Genomic DNA, 23,252 nt, shown 5'->3' with positions numbered 1-23,252 from the left:
CCTTTTTAAATTAAAAAATTATTTTATTATTTAATTTAATTTAAATAATTTTTTAAATTTATTAAAATAATTAATTTAATAAAATAACTAGCCTTTATCAAATTTATTAATTATTTTTTTAATATATTTATATATTTTTTTACACATTTAGTCCTTTATGTTTAACTAATTACCATTTTTTCTCTCTCTTCTCTCCCTCTTTTTTTTTGCAGAATCTCATCTCATCGCATCCCTTGTCGTTTGTCGGTTAATTGAAATATAAAAAAATTCAATTTAATCCCAACCAAAAAAAAAAGGAAAATAAAAATAAATTAAAGTGGAAAAAAAGTGTGCAAATTTAAATTAATTAAATTACAAAAAAAGGAAAAAAATATAAATATTCATAATATTTTGAGCTAATAAAATCAGGTTAATAGAATTTACCAATTATAATTAAAACTTAATGTAATGATTAAAGAGAAATAAATTAAAACAACAATAATAGTTAAAAAAATTAAAATAATAAAATTTAAATAATTATACTAATACTTGGGCTAATTAATGTCTGGTTGTCAAAGTGAAAGAGATTAAGTCCATGGAAGGGAAACAAATTAAATTACCAATATTTTTCAAGGTTTTCATGGGACAATGTAAAATCGGAGAATATTAATTTAGAGCATATTTCACACAGGTCACAAAATATCTTCCAATCCTAACGGAATTTTTTTCATGGGGGCCGGGTTAGGACCAGCTAGAAGCCTATTGTTTTTGAAGGTATTCGCAAAATATTTAGAGATTAAAATGGACAAAAAGAATTTTTCTTGATTTTGGGCAGTCGCTCTCTAGATCGCAATTCATGACCAATCGACACGGCATTTCACAGGAGTTTAGAGTTTAGGATAGGGAAGAAGCCTACCATTTTTAATGGCCATCGGATAATATTTACTGGGTAAGATGGACATTAATTTTGGGTCAATTTTTCAGCACGACGGTGAAAACCCAAAGGTACAATTTTTGAATTATTTAAAAAAAAAAAAAACAATTTTAGATTTGTTCGAATTGGTCCCCTATGGCACTAATTATGGCCTTCAAACGGCCAATGAAACCGTCACACGCTGCCCGAATGTTGCTCTGCGGTATTTTGGCCGATTCCCGGCGAAGCGACCATGCTTGAGGTGATCGACACTCTGGTATTTTTTTGTGCCAACCTTGCTTTCAAGGACTCATAGTTCCTTTTGATGATCTGCATAGAATCACATTCTGAGTCGATTTATGCATGTCCGTCCGTCCGTCTGTCCGTCCGTCCGTCTGTCCGTCCGTATGTCCGTCTGTTCATGTACTTTTATAAATCTTCATACAGTTCACAGTAATATCAGCCCGAATAGTATGGAATTTTGCACATACAACCAAATTAGGCCTGAAAATAAGTATGTCAAATTTGATCGAAATCGGTTTAGATATAGCTATAGCTCCCATATATATTGTTCATCCGATTTTTTTATTTTTGTCCTCCGCAGCCGTAGTATGCACCCTGTAGCAACAATATTTGGGGAAATATATCAAATACAGGTCAGAAATACATTTGCTAAATTTTATGGAGATCGGTTCAGATTTGGATATCGGCTCCCATATATAACTTCGTCCGATTTACCTTTGATTGTGCACCAAACGTCTAATATTTGCCCAAATGGGATGAAATTTGGCACATACCACCGAATTGAATCTAGAAGCTAGTATGTCAAATTTGATGGAAATCGGTTCAGATATAGCTATAGCTCCCATATATATCCGATCATCCGATTTGTTATTTTTGTCCTCCGCAGCCGTAATATGCACTCTGTAACAACAATATTTGGGGAAATATATCAAATACAGCTCAGAAATATTTTTGCCAAATTTTATGGAGATCGGTTCCGATTTGGATATAGCTCCCGATTTCAAATTAATTGTGCACCAAATGGGCAATACAGGTCCGAATTTAAGATAGATACAAAAGCTTCGGCATATTTAGTCCTTTGAACTTTAAATTATAATTATAATCATACCTAGGGTGTATGATTGAATTCTCCCATAAAAACTTTTAATTATTATGTGGAGCTCTACTAAATTAGCAAAGTGGTGTAGGGTGTCATAAAGTCGGCCCCGCCCGACCACGCATTTTGTGTTGAAGTTGCAAAATATGCTTTTTTATTTTTTTCTAATTTTTTTTATTATTTTTTGATAGATTTTATATTTTTATTTTTTTTATTTTGAATATTTAATTATATATTTAATATTTTTTTATTTTGGTTTCAATATTTATTTATATTTTTATTTTTTAATATATTTAAAATGTATTTAAACGAACAAAAATGGACTTAATCTCTTTTATTTGTTTATATTTTTTATAGTTTTAATATTTTTTATTTTTAATTTTAAAAATATATTTTTAATATTTTTTATGGTTTCAATATTTTTTTTATTTTTTATTTTTTAATATTTTTATTTTGAATATTTAATTATATATTAAATATTTTTTTATTCTGGATTTTAGGACTTTCTTTACTGTTTTTTTTTTTTTTTTTTGAAAAACTCTACACAAAAATCTTCGAAAAATTCTAAAAATCCACGCATTTTGTGTTGAAGTTGCAAAATATTCTTTTTTTTATTTTTTTTTATTATTTTTTGATATTTTTATTTTTTTATAGTTTTAATATTTTATTTTTTTTTTGGATGTTATAAATATATAATTAAAATTTTTTTATTTTGGTTTCAATATTTATTTATATTTTTATATTTTAATATTTTTAAAATTTATTTAATCGAACAAAAATGGACTTAATCTCTTTTTTTTATTTTTTTATATTTTTTATAATTTTAATATTTTTTATTATTAATTTTAAAAATATATTTTTAATATTTTTTATGGTTTCAATATTTTTTTGTATTTTTATTTTTTAATATTTTTAAAATTTATTTAAACGAACAAAAATGGACTTAATCTCTTTTATTATTTTTTTGATATTTTTATTATTTTTTTATATTTTTAATATTTTTATAGTTTTAAATTTTTTTATATTTTTTTTATTTTGAATATTAATTTATAATTTTAATATTTTTTTTTGGTTTCAATAATTATTTATATTTTTATTTTTTAACATTTTAAAAATTCATTTAAACTAACAAAAATGGACTTAATCTCTTTTACCTTGAGACCGCTGCGCGCTCTAAAATATAACAAAAATTAAATTTAAAAATTTTTCACAGTTTTTAAAATTTATTTTTTTATTTATTTCTTTGAAGCTCCATAGTTCGGAATTTAAAAAAAGAAATGATGAATAAAACCTCGTAAAATTAATACAAAAAAAATAAAAAAAAAATTGTATATTTTAACAAACAAATTAATTTGCAACATTTAATGGAAAAAGAAGCAAAAGAAAATTAAAAAATAATAAAGAAAAAAATTATAATCGCCTTAAATGTTCTGTAAAAAATTCAACCCATTAATCTATTGAAGACAAAAAAAAAGCTTGGGGGCGTTTATAAGCCATCAAAAAAAAAAAAAAAAAAAAAAAAAAAGACGAAAAAGACGAAAAAGAAGACCCCCTGTATCTAATACAAGAAGAGCCAACACATCACATCAAACAAACAACCTCAACCAACCTACCAGCTGGCCGGCCAGCCAGTCTGCCAGCATTCGAATCACCGGCATTATTGTCATCTGCTCTGGCTGCTGCCTCTTCTGCTTCTCTCCACCACCATCTTTCTGTTTAAGGGGCCAATATTCATCGTTAATAGCCAAGGATACTTTCGCTTAAACGCTGGGTCATTAATTTTATTCTTCGAGTGTGTGTGTGTGTGTGCGTGTCTGCATTTTGTTTTTCGCTGGTAGCCGACTAGAAGCTTTTGTAAAATCATTTTAGCCTACAAAATCTACAACCGGCAGACAATCGCAAAACATATTTGGAATTTGTCTTCGTTTTGTGTGTTCTTTGGCTAATAAATCGTTTTGTTCAAAATTTGTTAAAAGACAGATTCGAAGATTTCAACAGAGGAACCATCAACGTCATCATGAATCCCAAGCGCATTTTCTATTGGAATGGCGTCATGGCCATCATGCTGACCCTGGCCATATTTATGCCAACGGCAACAAATGCAATACAAACAGGTATGTAGTGAAAAGAGAGTTTTTTTATTTCGGAACAAATTTAAATTTTTTAAAATTTTAAATTTTAATTTCCAAAAAAAAAAAATAAAATAAAATAAAAAAAAAAATTGACTCAAAAAAAAAATAAATAAAATCTAATTTCTAAAAAATTCTGTTGAAATCTTAAAAATACCGAAGGTAGCTATTACATTAGTGTCTATACGACGACATGAACCTGCGTAGGTAACATTTGTCATAAGCCATTACAATATTCGAATGCGAAACTTCAAAAAAAAATCGGTTATAATGTCGATAAAATTAAAATACCGAATATCGGGAAGTACCGTTATATGGGGGCTATACGAAGACGTGGACCTGCGCAGACAATTTTCCGTCATAGGCTGTAGTATCCATTACGAACTTCGTATATTAAATTTAAAATCATTCTGGTAAAAAATGTCCATAAAATAATTAAAATACCGAATATCAGGAGGTACCGTTACATGGGGACTATACGAAGACGTGGACCTGTGCAGACAATTTTCTCTCAAAGGCTGAAGTACCCATTACGGAATTAAAATACCAAATTTCAAACAATTCTGGTAAATAATATCTCTATAACCATCAAAATACCAAATATCGGCAGATACCGTTATAAGGAGGCTTTACGAAGACGTAGACCTGCGAGGAAAATTTTCTGTCTTAGGCTGAAGTATCCATTTCGAACTTCAAATACAAAATTTGAAATAATTCCGGTAAAAAATGTCGCAAAAATCATTAAAATACCGAATATCAGAAGGTACCGTTATATGAGGGATATACGAAGACGTGGACGTGGATAAACAATTTTCCGTCTTAGGCTGAAGTATCCATTTCGAACTTCAAATACAAAATTTGAAATAATTCAGGTAAAAAAATGTCGCTAAAATCAGCAAAATACCAAATATCGGGAGGTACGTTATATGGGGGTTTTACGAAGAGGTGGATCTGCACAGACAATTTTCTGTCATAGGCTGTAGTATCCATTACGAATTTCAAATACCAAATTTTAAATAATTCCGGTGAAAAATGTGTCTAAAATCATTAAAATACCGAATATAGGGAGGTATCGTTATATGGGGGCTATGCGAAAACGTGTAGCTGCACAGACAATATTCTGTCTTAGGCTGAAGCATCCATTACGAACTTTAAATACCAAATTTAAAACAATTCTGATGAATAATATCGCTAAAATCATCAAAATACCCAATATCGACAGATACCGTTATAAGGAGGCTTTACGAAGACGTGCAGCTCCACAGACAATATTCTGTCTTAGGCTGAAGTATCCATTTCGAACTTCAAATACCAAAATTTGAAATAATTCCGATGAATAATTTCGCTAAAATCATCAAAATACTGAATATCGCAAGGTATCGTAATATGAGGGCTATACGAAGACGTGCAGCTGCACAGACAATATTCTGTCTTAGGCTGAAGTATCCATTTCGGACTTCAAATACCAAATTTGAAACAATTCCGGTAAATAATGTCGCTAAAATCATCAAAATACCGAATATCGGAAGGTACCATTATATGGGAGCTATACCAAATCGTGGACCTACATGGCCCATTTTCAATACCAAAAGTCCTGCAGACATAACATTCATTGGAGCAAAGTTTTATCGATCTACTTTAATTCGTTCGGAAGCTAGATTTGAGCTGTATTTGATATATTTCCCTGAATATCGTTGTTACGGAGTGCATATTACGGATGTGGTTAAAAAATATAACAAATCGGATGAACAATATATATGGGAGCTATAGCTATATGTGAACCGATCTTCACCAAATTTGACATACTAGCTTTTAAACTCAATTCGGTCGCATGTGCCAAATTCCATCCCATTTGGACAAATATTAGACGTTTGGTGCACAATAAAAAGTAAATCGGACGAAGTTATATATATGGGAGCTATATCCAAATCTGAACCGTTGTCGATAAAATTTAGCAAATGTATTTCTGAGCTGTATTTGATATATTTCCCTGAATATCGTTGTTACGGAGTGCATATTACGGCTGCGGAGGACAAAAATAACAAATCGGATGAACAATATATATGGGAGCTATAGCTATATCTGAACCGATTTCGATCAAATTTGGCATACTTCTTTTCAGGCCTAATTTAGTTGTGTGTGCAAAATTCCATACTATTCGGGCGAATATTACACGTTTGGTGCACAATAAAAGGCAAATCGGACGAAGATATATGTGGGAGCTTTATCTAAATTTTTACCGATTATCTCCAATTTCAATAGGATTCGTCCTTGGGCCAAACAAATGATTTGTGCAAAATTCCATCTGGATAGGGCATTAAATGCGAACTGTACCTGATGGACGGACGGACATGCATAAATCGACTCAGAATGTGATTCTATGCAGGTCATCAAAAGGAACTATGGGTCTTTCTCGTTTCCGTTTGCCTGTTACAAACAAATGCACAAAGACATAATACCCTGACCACCTTGTGGTGTAGGTTATAAAAATGTTCAGATATACACTCGAAAAAAATTTTTTGTTTATTACAAACATTTGTTTTAAGAGGGTAGAGTATTAAAATTGCGATTTAAAAAAAATTAATTACCAAAAAAAAAAATATTTTTTCATGGTCGAGCACTGATTGATGGTCAACCAAAAATTCGAATCATTTATTTTTGTTTGATTCGTAAATATTTATAAAATTTCCAAAATAAAAAAATATTTTCCATTTTTCAAACTTAAATCCCTTATTTCCTCCTTCAACACCTGGGGTGGATGGTTGCTCCCTGATCGACATGCCAATATATTTTTCTTAGAGTCTTACCTTTCATGCCTTCCTTACCTGACAATATTTGTTTATTATTTTTATTATTTGTTTTTTTCTTCTGATTTTGTTTTGTTTATTTAACGTTTATCTATTTTATCGTGTTTTGTTTTGTTTTTTTTTTTCTTTCTTCAAACATCAAATATTGGCATTGTTGCTGAAATTTTGTGTGTGTGTTTGCGCTTTGTTTGTTTGCAAACAATAGAAGAAAAAATAAAATAAAAAAAAAATAAAAACACAATTTCACCTTAGCGCTTTGTTGAATTGTTATTTTTAGAGTTTACGTCTGATTTGAAGGAATTTCATCTCTTTTCTGTGCAGATATTTTCATGCACCTACAAGGGAGGAAAGATATGTGGGCCAAAATACAAGAGCAAAACAAAAGTGGCAAAAAAATCAAGAAAAAAAAACAAAACACAAATTTTTATTACGCTTCAGTTGCTAATTTTGCACTTGTTTGTTGTTGTTGCTGCTGTCAGATAAATAATCATTTAAATGACTTCGGAAAGATAGCAAATAAATTATTCAAGTAATCAAGTTGGGGAAATGTATTAACAAAAGAAAAAGAAAATAACAAAAACGAAAACAATTGAAAACATTTAAATTTCAATTTCATTCATGAAAAATATTTTGCGAAAAATAAAATTATTTCATTCAAAACCAAACACCAACATTTCGTTGTTGTTTTGAAACAGATTTCCCGTATTCCACTTCTTGTTTGAAAACACATTCCAGAAATATTTCTTCGATGGGGCAACGTCACTGATATGAGGTATTCTTTTTTTTCAACCTAACATGATTTCGCAATATTTTGCAAAAAAAAAAAAAAAAACAACGCACAAAAATATTTTTATGAACTATTTGCTTGAATAGATAAAATTCATTCATTATACACTCGAAGAAAAATATTGGTTGCAATTATATATTATCTGCAAAAAATACTTTAAATTCATGAAAAAAATTACAGAAATTATTTTAAAATCCAACAATTGCTAAAAATATAAACTCGAAGGAAATTAATAGTAATAAAAAATGTACACTAGATATATATTGTGATATTAAAAAAAAAAAATAATAAATAAAAAAACTTTTAAATTTTATATCAAAAAAAAATCGACTCGAAGAAAAATATAAGTTATAATAAACGTGTTTATTGGTTTTTTATTTAATTGAAATTTTATTTATATAATTTCTTTCTAATATTAACTTTAAAATACATTTACTTTGGTTTATTTTATAATAATTTATATAAATATAATTTTTAATTATATTTATTTAGTTTAATTTATTTTTTCTATTTTTTACAATTTTATTCAATAAAATATTATAATATTCTTAAATATTTAAATTTATTGATTTTAAAATTCATTATAAATAATAAAACTAAATAAAAAATACACTTTAAGGAAACTATTGGATATAAGAAAATTTTTTGCAAAAATTTTTGTTATTTCTTAATTTGTAGAAAAAATAAACCACTCGAAAAAAATATTTAGTATAAATATATAATACTACGATATGGACCTGCATAGGTAACATTCGTCATAAGCCATTACAATATTTAAATGCAAACCTTAAAAAAAATCGAATATCGGGAAGTACAGTTATATAGGGGCTGTACGGAGACCTGGACCTGCATAGACAATTTTCTTTCACAGACTGTAGTTTCCATTAGGAACTCTAAATACGTAATTTGAAAAAATGCTGGTGAATAATGACGCTAAAATCATCAAAATACCGAATATTGGGAGGTACCGTTATATCGGAGTTGTGCGAAGGCCTGGACCAACATTGACAATTTTTATTTTGATTATTTTAGCGGCGTTATTCATCGGAATTGTTTCAAATTTGGTATTTGTAGTTCGAAATGGATACGGGTTTTCTAATCGCTTTTTTACTTTTCAAACCGTTTCTGCTGATGTTGCTGTTTTCTTCCGTCTACTTCCTTGACAAAAAATATTCTTTAAAAAATCCACGTTTAATTTGTTTTTCATTAATTTTTTAAATACACGTTTGATGGGTCTTTGGAATATAATAAAGGGTCCTTGTAAAAAAAAATTAAAAAATCAACGTCTTTGAAAAAAATAAAAATTTAGAAATCCACGTTTGTTCAGTCCTTGAAAAAAATTTATTTTAAAAAAACATAAATATAATAACTTAAAAAATATATATTTAAAAAAAATTAAAATCCACGTTTAGTGGGTTCATGAAAAAAACATTTTTTTTTGTAATGCACAATTGATGGGTTTTTTAAAAAATCCACGTTTACTGGGTTTATAAAAAAAAACATTTTAAAAAATCAACATTTGACAGGGCCTTGGAAAAAAATTCTTTAATATTCCAAACTTGGTACGTCCTTGAAAAAAAATTTGTTTTAAAAAATCCACGGTTGTTAAGTCCTTGGAAAAATGTCTTTAAAGTCCAATGTTTGATATGTCCGTGGCAAAAAAAAATATAAAATTACATTTTTAGTAGGCCTTTAAAAAAATAATATTTAGAAAATCAACGGTCCTTAAAAAAATCTATAAAAATCTATGCTTGGACCTATCTGGCAAAAAAAAAATCATGTTTGATAGGTCCTTGGCAAAAAACAAATAATAATAAAAATATATAAAATTACATTTTTAGTGGTCCTTTGAAAAAAATAAATTTTAAAAAATCAATTATTAAAAAAATAATTTTTAAAAACCAAAAAATTAAGTGTATGTCAAGCAAAAAAAAATTCTGGTTTAGAGTGTCTTTGTAAAAAAATATTTTTAAAAAAAAACACGGTTGATAGGTTATTGGAAAAAAATATTTTTTAAAAAATCCACGGTTGATAAGTTATTGGAAAAAAATCATTTAAAATTCAGCGTTTAGTGAGTCTTTGTAAAAACATATATTATTTAAAAAATCCATGGTTGTTAGGTTATTGGATTTTTTTGTTTAATTCGTGATTTAGTCGGCATACGCGACCAATATCACGGTAACGAGGTAATGAGCGATGGTACGAAACACAAATGACTTATTCACATTTAAATGCTGGAGTGCTCTAACGTTAGCCACTTGTGATTTTCCAGCGAAATATAAAGAAATCACACTATCACGCTTGCACTCCATCACGAATAACTTTTTTCCTGAAAAATTCTCACCAAAATGCTTTTGTCCGGCTTGTAAACGATATAATGAGCTGTCACTGGAATAATTTTAACAGCTGTCGGACGAATGGCTTAGAAATGACAGCAGTCTGAAATTGGTTGCAGTGTTTAATATCACTCTGTATTCTCTCACAAACTTCGCCAAAAACAGCTAATAGTTTTTGATTTTTAGTGTTAGAAGACGGATTCTTAAATTTTTACCCGAAAATATATTTTTATTAAAAATTAAATTAAATTAAATAAAAATAATAAAAAAATTAAATTGTTAAATATAAACAAAATAATTACAAAAATATACATATGTTTAAAATCTCTATTAAATTTTGATGAAATCAGCCATTTAATGGTAAGATATCATTAAATCAATTAATATTGAAATCAATATTTTTACAAAATCTCCCTAATTTTCTCTTGTGGATCTTTGGAAATGATTTAAAAAAATTTTAAGATTTTTTTAAATCCTTTAAAAATTACTTCTTTTGGATATTTGAAAATAATTTCAATTTTTTTTACGATTTTTTTTTATTAAATTCCTTAAAGATTTCTGGGAATCAATTTCAAAACTCATCATTGCATTTTAATGAGTCCTTATAAAAATCTATATTTTTTTCTTTGTTAATAAATTATTTTGTTTATAAATATATTGTTAATAAAAATCATAATTTAAATGTGTTTTTTTTTTATTATTCGGCCATAATTCCAAGAGAAAAAGAAAATTAATCAAAATAATTATTTTTTATTATCTGATTTTCAAACTCCTCATTGCATTTTTAGTAGTTCTTTAAAAAAAATCTCAAATGTTTTCTTTTTTTTTTTTTCTAAAATTAATAATTTTCTTCTTTTCTGTTAATAAAAATTATTTTGTTTATAAATATAATGTTAATAAAAATCATAATTTAAATATCTTCTTTATTATACGACGGCCATTATTCCAAGAGAAAATTACGCCAAAAATTTATTTATTTATGATCGCCGTGATCTTCACAAGTTGTTGTTATTGTTTTTTTTTCTGCTTTCATGTTCATGAAATTTAATTATAAATTTTGTTATTAATTTGTTGTTATTGTTTTTTTGCCCCCCGTTTTATGTGGTGAGAGAGTGTGTGCGTAACGATATGTGTGTCATACATTTTTTTTGTCTATTGGGGTATTCTCTCGTTGAGGAGATTATGACGTAGTTTTTTGTTTTTGCTCACGTGATGTGGGTGGGCAGCCACGAAGAAAAAAAAATTTTTTTTGAAACATATGTTAATTTATATGAATTAAATTGTTGGTAGTAATTTGTGGAGGGAGGGCCCCCTCAAAAAAAAAAAAAATGAATGAATAAATTTTTTGATTTTAAATTTCTGCTACTGGCGGTGAGATTACAAAAAGATGGCATGCCATTTGGGGCAATACCTTTAATTTGGGGGCATTAAATCAGGGATCAGAAATGTGTGATATTTAAAATTTTGATATTTAAATTTATTTTTTTTATTTTTTTTTTTTTTCTTTTAGATTTTTAGCCAACCCTAAAAAAACTCTAAAAAATTAGACTCTCCTCCACACCCAAAAAAAAAAAAAAAAAATAAATAAAAAAAAAAATGAAAAAATTGAAAATTCCTCAATTTTTTTATGGTTCATGGGAATATTATACCCTCCACCATAATATGGAGGATATATTAAATTTGTCATTCCGTTTGTAACACCTCTAAATATACATTTTAGACCCCACAAAGTGTATATATTCTTGATCGGCATAATATGCTATGTCGATTTAGAACTTGGGTGGTATGTACCGGCATGGAAACCACCGGTGAAGGGCTCTTGGAATTTCCATCATGGACCTAAAACTCCTTCCATTCCATTGCAGAGCCATTCAATGAACCATTGTTGCTATGCAAATGGAACTGGTGGGGTATTCTTTCTCTGTTGCTGACGCATTTTGAAGGCAAAGAAATCCTCCTCCGTCTCAAACAGGGGACCACCCTCTTGGTGGCCATCTCCACTTACCAATGCGCGCCGTCTTGGCCTGCTCATAGGGATCCAAAAAGTGCTGGGTCTCGGAGGGATCTTTCACCTCAATTGGTGGTGGCATGGATGGTGGTGGGAGGGGGGAGGTGGTATCAGAGAGCCACCACTGTCCGAAGAAGCCTTGCTGTTCGATGTCCGTCCGTCTGTGGAAATCACTCTAGCTTCCGAACGAAATGAAGTAGATTGATAAAATTTTACTCAAATGTGTATTATGGCTGCAGGACTTTTGGTATTGAAAATGGGTGATGTAGATCTACGTCTTCGTATAGCCCCCATATAATGGTACCTCCCGATATTCGGTATTTTGGTGATTTAGGCGACATTAATCACCGGAATTGTTTCAAATTTGGTACCTGAAGTTCGTAATGAGTACTACAGCCTATGACAGAAAATTGTCTGTGTTGGTGCACGTCTTCGTATAGCGCCCATGTAATGGTACCTCCCGATATTCGGTATTTTGGTGATTTAGGCGACATTATTCACCGGAATTCTTTCAAATTTGGTATTTGAATTTCGCAATGGATACTACAGCCTAAGACAGAATATTGTCTGTGCAGGTCCACATCTTCGTATAGCCCCCATATAACGTTACCTCCCGATATTCGGTATTTTGATGATTTTAGCGACATTATTCACCGGAATTTTTTTCAAATTTGGTATTTGAAGTTCGAAATAGATACTTCAGCCTAATACAGAAAATTGGCTGTACAGGTCCACGTCTTCGTATAGCCCCCATATGATGTCACCTCCCGATATTCGGTATTTTGATGACTTTAGTGACATTATTTACCGGAATTGTTTCAAATTTGATATTTGAAAGTCGAAACGGATACTACAGCCTAAGACAGAAAATTGTCTGTGCAGGTCCACGTCTTCGTATAGCCCCCATATAACGGTACCCCCCGATATTCGGTATTTTGATGATTTTAGCGATATTATTCACCGGAATTGTTTCAAATTTGGTATTTGAAGTTTATAGTGGGTACTACTGCCTATGGTTGAAAATTTTCTGCGCAGGTCCACGTCTTCGTATTGTCTCCATAATCTTTCATATAAGTGGTAGTTTCCGGAAGTTTTTTGAAATTTCCTTACAAATGTTGGAGGTTGTTCAAAGTTCGACCCGGCCGAACTTACAGTTTTTTTTACTTGTTTTAATTTAAATTCTCTTCCCAATAATGCTGCACAACCGAAAAAAAATTCCAATTTTTTTCGAAAAAAAAACTCAAAAAATTTATAAACCAAATATTGTTCACACACCTATGGCCACCAATCATTCCGATAAACAAAAGACCAACATATGTGCTCTACTTTCGGATTCTAAAGAACAGAGGAAGAAGAAGAATAAAATTAAAACACCTATCTAGGCAGAAGCTAAATCAGCGACCCAGTGATTGAAATAAAATTAACTTCAAAGGAAAATAATGAAGTGAGGCGGCGGCAACAGCAGCAACAGAAATTTCACAATCCCAGCAAAACATCTGTTCCGAATGACACCCAGTGGCACTGTATGTATTACCACCACAGCCAGTGACTCATCTGCTACGTCTGCCTATTTTTTCTGGCGATTTTATAACAATCTCTCTACCTTCTCTCCCTTTAAAAACAAATAATGCAATTTTTTTAGTCTGGCCCATGCCAAGAGGGTTTTGCTTATTTTTTTGCGAATAGCTATCTGATGCTCTGCCTTTTGTCAATTGCAGGAGGAATTTGTTTCTATTTGCGCATTATTATGAAGTTATTTTATTTGTTGTTCCGCTTTTTTTTTATTTGATCAAGTGTGGATCACCATCATTCCGCCACTGTGTGCATGGGCGAGTGATTCATTCGGCAGGTATGTGTGGAAGTTTTTTTTTCTTTGTTGCTCTAGGGGTTTTGGTTTCATTTTCTGGTGAAATGAAAGTGGAACAAAATGTTAGACATAATTTAAAAAAAAAAATAAAAATAAAAAATAAAAAAAATTAAAAATATAAAAAATAAAAAAATAAATAATTAAAATTGACTCAAAATAAAAATATTAATAACAGCCAAATATAAATTACAACATAGTGCAACAGAAAAAAATAATTACGGGTGGAATTCATTAGATTATGAAAGTAGGTAGATCTACAAAAGAAGACACATTCCACCTCTCTTCAACACCTTTCCGTGGAAACCGTGCATTTTAGATATACAGGGTGAGATGAAAAAACTGCAACCAATTTCAGACTGTGATTCCATCACGAATAGCTTTTTTCTGGAAAATTTCCACCAAAATGCTTTTGTACGCTTGTAAACAATAAAATGAGCTGTCACTGGAATAATTTTAACTGCTGTCGGATGAGTGGCTTAAAAATGACAGCAGTCTGAACTTGGTTGCAGTTTTATCATCTCAACCTGTATCTGAAAAAAAAATTAAATCCACGTTTGATAAGTCCCTGAAAAAAATATATTTTTTTAAAAATCCACGTGTGGAAAGTCCTTAAAAAATTTATTTTTTTATAAATCCACGTCTGAAAAGTCCCTAAAAAAATATTTTTTTTAAAAAATCCACGTTGGATAGATCCCTAAAAAAATATTTTTTTAAAAACCCACGTTGGATAAGTCCCTGAAAAAAATATTTTTTTAAAAATCCACGTTGGATAAGTCCCTGAAAAAAATATTTTTTTTTAAATCCACGTCTGAAAAGTCCCCAAAAAATATATTTTTTTTAAAATCCACTTCTGGAAAGTCCCTGAAAAAATATATTTTTTTAAAAAATCCACGTCTGATAAGTCCCTGAAAAAAATATTTTTTTTATAAATCCACGTTTAATACGTCCCTAAAAAAAATATTTTCTTAAAAATCCACGTTTGATAAGTCCCTGAAAAAATTATTTTTTTGAAAATCCTCGTTTGATAAGTCCCTGAAAAAATATTTTTTTATAATTTTTTTTTTATAAATCCTCGTTTGATAAGTCCCTGAAAAAATATTTTTTTTAAAAATCGACGTTTAAGTCCCTGACAAGTATATTTTTTTAAAAATCCACATCTGATAAGTCCTTGAAAAAAATATTTTTTTTGAAAATTCATGTTTGTTAAGTCCCTGAAAAAAAAAATATTTTTTTTTAAAAATCCACGTTTGATAAGTCCCTGAAAAAAATATTTTTTTTTATAAATCCTCGTTTGATAAGTCCCTGAAAAAATATTTTTTAAAAATCGACGTTTAAGTCCCTGACAAATATATATTTTTTAAAAATCCACATCTGATAAGTCCTTGAAAAAAATATTTTTTTAAAAATTCATGTTTGTTAAGTCCCTAAAAAAATATTTTTTTAAAAATCCACGTTTGATAAGTCCCTGAAAAAAATATTTTTTTTAAAAGTCCTAGTTTGATAAGTCCCTGAAAAAAATATTTTTTTTTAAAATCCTCGTTTGATAAGTCCCTGAAAAAAATATTTTTTTAAAAATCCTCGTTTGATAAATCCCTAAAAAAATATTTTTTTTTAAAAAACAACGTTTGATAAGTCCCTGAAAAAAATATTTTTTTAAACATCCACTATTGATATGTTCCTGAAATATTTTTTTTTTAAATCCACGTTTGATATTTCCCTGAAAAAAAAAATACTTTTTTTAAAAATCCACGCCTGAAAAAAAAAAATATTTTTTTTTTTAAAAAACCACGTTTGATAAGTCCCTGAAATATTTTTTTTTTTAATTCCACGTTTGATAAGTCCCTGAAAAAATATTTTTATTTAAAAATCCAAGTCTGATAAGTCCCTGAAAAATATATTGTTTTAAAAATCCTGAAAAATTAGTTTTTTAAGTCCATGTTTGTGGGCTTTGAAATTAAATATTCACAATTTTGATTTTTTTTTAATGTCTGTTTTTATTGAAAATTCATATGTTTTGAACCTTATTGAACAAAAAACCATTTACAATTTGAAGCACATGTTAAGAATTATCCAATTAATTTCTTTAAAAATAATATTAAATCGAAAACCTCCAAGACACGTTTTTAACCGTTGTTATCACCACTTCCCATGCCAACATCCCTTTGAACTTCCGGTGGCCTGTTCATAATTTCGATGGCCGATAAAATTCATGACAGAACACTTGTTTCATTGGCCATTAGAAACAATAAAAAAAAAAAAATTTTTTTTTTTAGATTTGAAAATATGCGTTTATCAGCAGTTAGAACAGACGTAACGAATTCATTCATAAAACCGCAAACTGAAGTTTTTTGCACTCAGAACCATAAAAAAACAACAACACAAAAATGCCGGTTCATTTGTTACTACGGAAATTGGCAGCAAAAAAAAAAACACACACACGGTGACACAGTAACAATAATTTTAATTTTTAAAACTTTGTCATTCAAGAAAAAAAAAAAAAAATCTGAAAAAAATTTGAGACCCAAAATAGTGCTGCTCTATTTAACGTAACCGTAACATAAGTTGTTGTTATTGTCCGGTTTTTGTTTGTTTTACTTATTATGATTAACAATTTCCCTTTCCTCGGCATAGCAATCAAGCAAACTAGCAACAGCAACAAAAAGCACGGCACAGCTCACGCAAATTACGTCGAAACACTGGAGTGTCGTCAATTGAATTCCAAACACAATGCCATAAATGTAGCTGAATTTACACACCCACACGCAGCGGCATCGTGCCGGGAATTAAATCACAGCGTTTGACATACATTGCAAATAATTTGTATGAACGACAACAAATGAGACGGCGGGACACCCTACAGTCGGGGCAAGAGGAAACATGAAACATGGAAATGGAAACTCTTTTTTAGAAGATCAACAGGCATAGATTTAAAAAAAAAAGATATTTTTCGAAGATCCACAAACATGAAATTTCTAAAAAATATTGTTTCGAAGATCCAAATATGTAGATTTTTGAAATTTTTTTTTCGAAGATCCCCAAACATTGATTTTCTAAAAAAATATTTCTTCGAAGATCCAAAAAAGTGATTTTTTTTAATTTTTTTTCGAATATCTACAAACGTTGATTTTCTCTAAAAATATTTTTTTGGAAGATCAAAAAACGTAGATTTTAAAAAAAATATTTTTTTTCGAAGATCAAAAAACGTGGATTTTCTAAAAAAATATTTTTTTTCGAAGATCAAAAAATCGTTGATTTTCTAATTTTTTTTCAAAGATCCACAAGCGTTTATTTTTTAAATATTTTATGTCGAAGATTCTCAAGCTTGGATTTTTAAAATATTTTTTCAAAGATTCAAAGTAATGGATTTTTTAAAAAATATTTTTTCGAAATTTGCAGTTTAAGTTTTTTAAAAAATAATTTTTTTCGAAGTCGTGGATTTTTTTAAAAAATATATTTTTCGAAGTCGTGGATTTTTTATGAAACATAATTTTTTTCGAAGTCGGGGATTTTTTATGAAACATAATTTTTTTCGAAGTCGGGGATTTTTTATGAAACATAATTTTTTTCGAAGTCGGGGATTTTTTAAAAAAATATTTTTTTTGAAGCCGTGGATTTTTTAAAAATTATTTTTTTTGGAAGCCGTGGATTTTTTAAAAAATATATTTTTTCGAAGATCCAAAGTCGTGGATTTTTTAAAAATAATTTATTTCGAAGCCGTGGAATTTTTAATAAATATATTTTTTGAAGATCCAAAGTCGTGGATTTTTTAAAAAATTATTTTTTTGAAGATTCACAAGCTTGGATTTTTATTTTTTTTCGAATAACCAAAGTCGTGGATTTTTTTAAAAAAAAAATATTTTTTTCGAAGTCGTGGATTTTTTTAAAATACAATTTTTTCGAAGCCGTGGATTTTTTAAAAAATATATTTTTCGAAGATTCACAAGATTGGATCTTTATTTTTTTCGAAGATCCAAAGTCGTGGATTTTTTTAAAAATATTATTTACGAAGATCCACAAAAGTCGATTTTCTAAAAAATAATTTTCTTCCAATATCCACAAGCGTGGATTTTTTAAAATATAAAAATATTTTTTTTTCAGCGATTGACAAACGTGGATTTTTTAATAATTTGTTTTTTAATATTTTTTTCGACGACTGACAAACGTGGATTTTTTAAAAAATACATTCTTTAAAATAATATTTTTTTTCGGCTATTCCTGGCGTGGATTTTTTAAAAAAATATTTTTTCCTACGATTGACAAGCGTGGATTTTTAAAAAAATACATTCTTTAAAATAATATTTTTTTCGGCTATTCCTGGCGTGGATTTTTAAAAAAAATAATTTTTTCGAAGATTGACTAGCGTGGATTTTTTAAAAAATTATTTTTTTGAAGATTCACAAGCTTGGATTTTTATTTTTTTTCGAATAACCAAAGTCGTGGATTTTTTTTAAAAAAAAATATTTTTTTCGAAGTCGTGGATTTTTTTAAAATACAATTTTTTCGAAGCCGTGGATTTTTTTAAAAAATATATTTTTCGAAGATTCACAAGATTGGATCTTTATTTTTTTCGAAGATCCAAAGTCGTGGATTTTTTAAAAAATATTATTTACGAAGATCCACAAAAGTCGATTTTCTAAAAAATAATTTTCTTCCAGTATCCACAAGCGTGGATTTTTTAAAATATAAAAATATTTTTTTCGGCGATTGACAAACGTGGATTTTTTAATAATTTGTTTTTTAATATTTTTTTCGACGACTGACAAACGTGGATTTTTTAAAAAAAATATTTTTTTCCTCGATTTCCAAGCGTGAATTTAAAAAAAAAAATTTTTTTTCCTACGATTGGCAAACGTGGATTTTTTAAAAAAATATTTTTTCCCTCGATTGCCAAGCTAGAATTTAAAAAAAAAAATATTTTTTCCTACGATTGGCAAACGTGGATTTTTAAAAAAAAAATACTTTTTCTGGCGATTGACAAGCGTGGATTTTTAAAAGAATATTTTTTTTTTCGACGATTGACAATGGTGGATTTTTTAAAAATTATATTTTTTTTGACGATGACAAGCGTGGATTTAAAAAAAAAAAAAATTCTACAATTGACAAACGTGGATTTAAAAAAAAAATCGACAATTGACAAGCGTGGATTTTTAAAAAAAAAATCGACAATTGACAAGCGTGGATTTTTAAAAAAAAATCGACAATTGACAAGCGTGGATTTTTAAAAAAAAAATCGACAATTGACAAACGTGGATTTAAAAAAAAAAAATCGACAATTGACAAGCCTGGATTTTTTTAAAAAAATATTTTTTTCCGACGATTGACAATGGTGGATTTTTTAAAAATTATATTTTTTTTGACGATGACAAGCGTGGATTTTTAAAAAAAAAATTCGACAATTGACAAACGAGGATTTAAAAAAAATTCGACAACTGACAAGCGTGGATTTTTTAAAAAAAATTCGACAATTGACAAGCGTGGAATTTTTAAAAAAAAAAAATTCGACAATTGACAAGCGTGGATTTTTTAAAAAAAATTCGACAACTGACAAGCGTGGATTTTTTAAAAAAAATTCGACAATTGACAAGCGTGGAATTTTTAAAAAAAAAAAATTCGACAATTGACAAGCGTGGATTTTTAAAAAAAAAAATCGACAATTGACAAGCGTGGATTTAAAAAAAAAAAAATCGACAATTGACAAGCGTGGATTTTTAAAAAAAAAATCGACAATTGACAAACGTGGATTTTAAAAAAATATTTTTTTCCGACGATTGACAATGGTGGATTTTTTAAAAATTATATTTTTTTTGACGATGACAAGCGTGGATTTTTAAAAAAAAAATTCGACAATTGACAAACGTGGATTTAAAAAAAAAAATCGACAATCGACAAGCGTGGATTTTTTAAAAAAAAATTCGACAACTGACAAGCGTGGATTTTTTAAAAAAAAATTCGACAATTGACAAACGTGGATTTAAAAAAAAATCGACAATCGACAAGCGTGGATTTTTTAAAAAAAAATTCGACAACTGACAAGCGTGGATTTTTTAAAAAAAAATTCGACAATTGACTAGCATGGATTTTAAAAAAAAAAAAAAAATCGACAATTGACAAGCGTGGAATTTTTAAAAAAAAAATTCGACAATTGACAAGCGTGGATTTAAAAAAAAAAAAATTCGACAATTGACAAGCGTGGATTTTTAAAAAAAAAATAAAAATCGACAATTGACAAGCGTGGATTTAAAAAAAAAAATCGACAATTGACAAGCGTGGATTTTTAAAAAAAAAATAAAAATCGACAATTGACAAGCGTGGATTTAAAAAAAAAAAATCGACAATTGACAAACGTGGATTTAAAAAAAAAAAAAATTCGACAATTGACAAGCGTGGATTTTTAAAAAAAAATAAAAATCGACAATTGACAAGCGTGGATTTAAAAAAAAAAATCGACAATTGACAAACGTGGATTTAAAAAAAAAACGACAATTGACAAGCGTGGATTTTAAAAAAAAAATATTTTTTTCCGACGATTGACAAGCGTGGATTTAAAAAAAATTCGAAGATTGACTAGCGTGGATTATTTAAAAAAATATTTTTTTTTCGACAATTGACAAGCGTGGATTTAAAAAAATATATTTTTTTTTTTCTACAATTGACAAGCGTGGATTTTTTCCGACGATTGACAAACGTGGATTTTCTAAAAAAAAATATATTTAAAAAAAAGTATTTTTTTCGACAATTGACAAGCGTGGAGTTTTTAAAAAAATATATTTTTAAAAAAAGTTTTTTTTGGCGATTGACAAGCGTGGATTTTTAAAAAAATTATATATTTAAAAAAAAGCGTGGATCAAAGATTGACAAGTTTGGATTTTTTAAAAAAATATTTTTTTCGACTATGGACAAGCGTTGATTTTTTAAAAACACATATTATTATCGAAGATCCACAACGGTGGATTTTTAAAAAAAAATATTTTTTTTCGAAGACTTACAACGGCGGATTTTTAAAAAATATATATTTTTTCGAAGACCCGCAACGGTGGATTTTTTAAAAAAATATATTTTTTTCGAAGACTTACAACGGCGGATTTTTAAAAAATATATATTTTTTCGAAGACCCGCACGGTGGATTTAAAAAAAATATATATTTTTTTCGTTGATTTGAAAAAAAAAAATTTTGCGAAGATCCGCAATTGTTAAATTCTCTTTTCGAGGCATGTATTTACAAAAATACATATTTTTGAAGATCCCCAAATATTTTTTAACTATTACTTTCGAAGATCCACAAACGTGGGTTTTTTAAAAATGTTTCTTTAATATTCCCAAACATTAAAAAAAATATATATTTTTTATTTGATTTTTTAAAATATGTTTTTTTTTTCGAAGATTTTTAATCTTGGACCTCTGGAAAGTCCTTCGCCAAACGGCCTCTGGAAGGTATTCAGTCTCTTAGGGACCTTTGTAGGATCTTCTATCTCTAGAGGTATTCTGGGTGAGATTTTTTGCGAATGGAAGCTCGTAAATTGTTTTCTCTCTAAAAGAGAGCTCTTTGTCCGCAGGGTATCTCAGAGTCGTCTACCCCCTCCCACCCTTGATCCAAATAAATAACTATTTCTCAATTTGATTATTTAATTTCAAATGATATCGTTTGCAAGCTATTACTCAACGTTTTGCTAATATCGCGAGCGTACGACATGGAACTTGAATTTCTCCATTTCTTATAAAACATTAGGGAGGGTGAAGGGGAGTGGTAAGGTTTCTTCGGCGATATGCAAAAACAAAAAAAAAAATTCTTTGCTAGTGGTTCTAATGCCCATTGGACCTTATCAATTAACCGGCAAGTGGTGGAAGAAGACGACGAGTTACAACAAAACAATGGAAAACGACAGAAATAATTCAAAGGCTTTGTGGAATTGTTAAACACTCAAACACTCAAAAAACAACCAACTCGGAAACAATAATCACCATATAATATTTATGGCGATCAGCAGACTCAAAATTATGCCGGCCGGCCGGTTGGTCGCACACATACACAAACACATAAATATCGCCACCATTAGTCAGTTATGGAGTCAAGCAAATAATAATTTGTTGTCATGTTGTTGTTTCTTTGGTTGGATGATTGTGTCGTTCATAAATCTCCTCCAAGAAAAATACAAAAACAAAACCAGAAATTTTTGTCCCACAGTAGCATAGCCCGGTAGCCAAGAAATATGACAGCCAACAAACATGACGGAGGGGAGATGATCTCCAAAAAAAAAAAATCTCACAAAATAAAGGCAATTTTTCAAAAATCGATAATCCCTTTAGAGAACGTCATGAATGCCAATAAAAAACAGCATGGGATGCTATTGTGCGCAGGCGCACAATTTATTATGTGCTTAATTTGTGGGGAGAGAGAGAGAGAGAGAGGATGTGGAAGACAATTTTTTTTTTTTTTGAAAACAAAAAAAAAATACTTGAGGCTATGATCAGCAGATGGAAGAATAAAATAAAATATTGGTTAAAGATTTTAAATTAAAAAAAATAAATAAATAAATAAAAAATAATAATTTTTAAAGGGAACTAAGAATGCCAATAAAAAACAGCATGGGATGCTATTGTGCGCAGGCGCACAATTTATTATGCCCTTAATTTGTGGGAAGAGAGAGAGAGAGGATGTGGAAGATATTTTTTTTTTTTTAAACAAAAAAAATCTTTAAGCTATGGTCAGCAGATGGAAGAATAACATAAAATATTGGTTAAAGACTTTAAATTAAAAAAATAAAAAATAAAAAAATAAATAAAAAATAATAATTTTTAAAGGGAACTAAGAAAGAAACATTTTTTTACTAAAAGAAGTAAAAATTGGTTTTTCCAAAAAAAAAAAAAAAAAAAGCTATAAGTTTGGTCGGGTCCAACTTTAAATACCCTCCACCATATGGCACAAATTTGGCAATTTCAAAAAAAAAATTAAATTCGTTGAAAATTCTGTTAAAATCTTAAAAGTCATATTAGGGACTATACGACGACGTTGAGCTGCATAGGTAAGTTTTGGCATAAGCAATTACAATATTCTAATACGAAACATGAAAAAAATCGGTGAATAATGTAGCTAAAATCATTAAAATACCGAATATAGGATTAGACCTGCACAGACAATTTTCTCTCTCAGGCTGCAGTATACATTACGAACTTCAAATACCAAATTTGAAACAATTCCGATGAACAATGTCGCTAAAATCATCAAAATACTGAATATCGGGAGGTGCAGTTATATGAGGGCCATACAAAAACTAAGTCCACGTTTTGGCTCATTTTCAATACCTAACG

General features: G+C 28.8%; 1 protein-coding gene across 1 annotated transcript in view; it reads left to right on the top strand.

Moving 5' to 3' along the window:
• The first annotated feature begins 217 nt into the window (after window positions 1-217).
• LOC109611893 (uncharacterized) overlaps window positions 218-23,252 on the top strand; it is a 349,779-nt gene continuing 326,744 nt past the window's right edge. Inside the window, exons 1-2 of the mRNA XM_059124225.1 lie at window positions 218-408; window positions 3,262-4,126. Of these exons, the coding sequence (XP_058980208.1) occupies window positions 4,030-4,126 (97 nt within the window). The 5' untranslated portion in view covers window positions 218-408; window positions 3,262-4,029. The remainder of the gene's footprint in view (window positions 409-3,261; window positions 4,127-23,252) is intronic.

The sequence above is a fragment of the Musca domestica genome, unplaced genomic scaffold, assembly GCF_030504385.1.
Source record: "Musca domestica strain aabys unplaced genomic scaffold, Musca_domestica.polishedcontigs.V.1.1 27, whole genome shotgun sequence".
In the NCBI taxonomy this organism is placed as follows: domain Eukaryota; kingdom Metazoa; phylum Arthropoda; class Insecta; order Diptera; family Muscidae; genus Musca; species Musca domestica.
The sequence above is the reverse complement of the archived record's forward strand: the minus strand, read 5'-3'. Positions and strand labels throughout refer to the sequence as shown.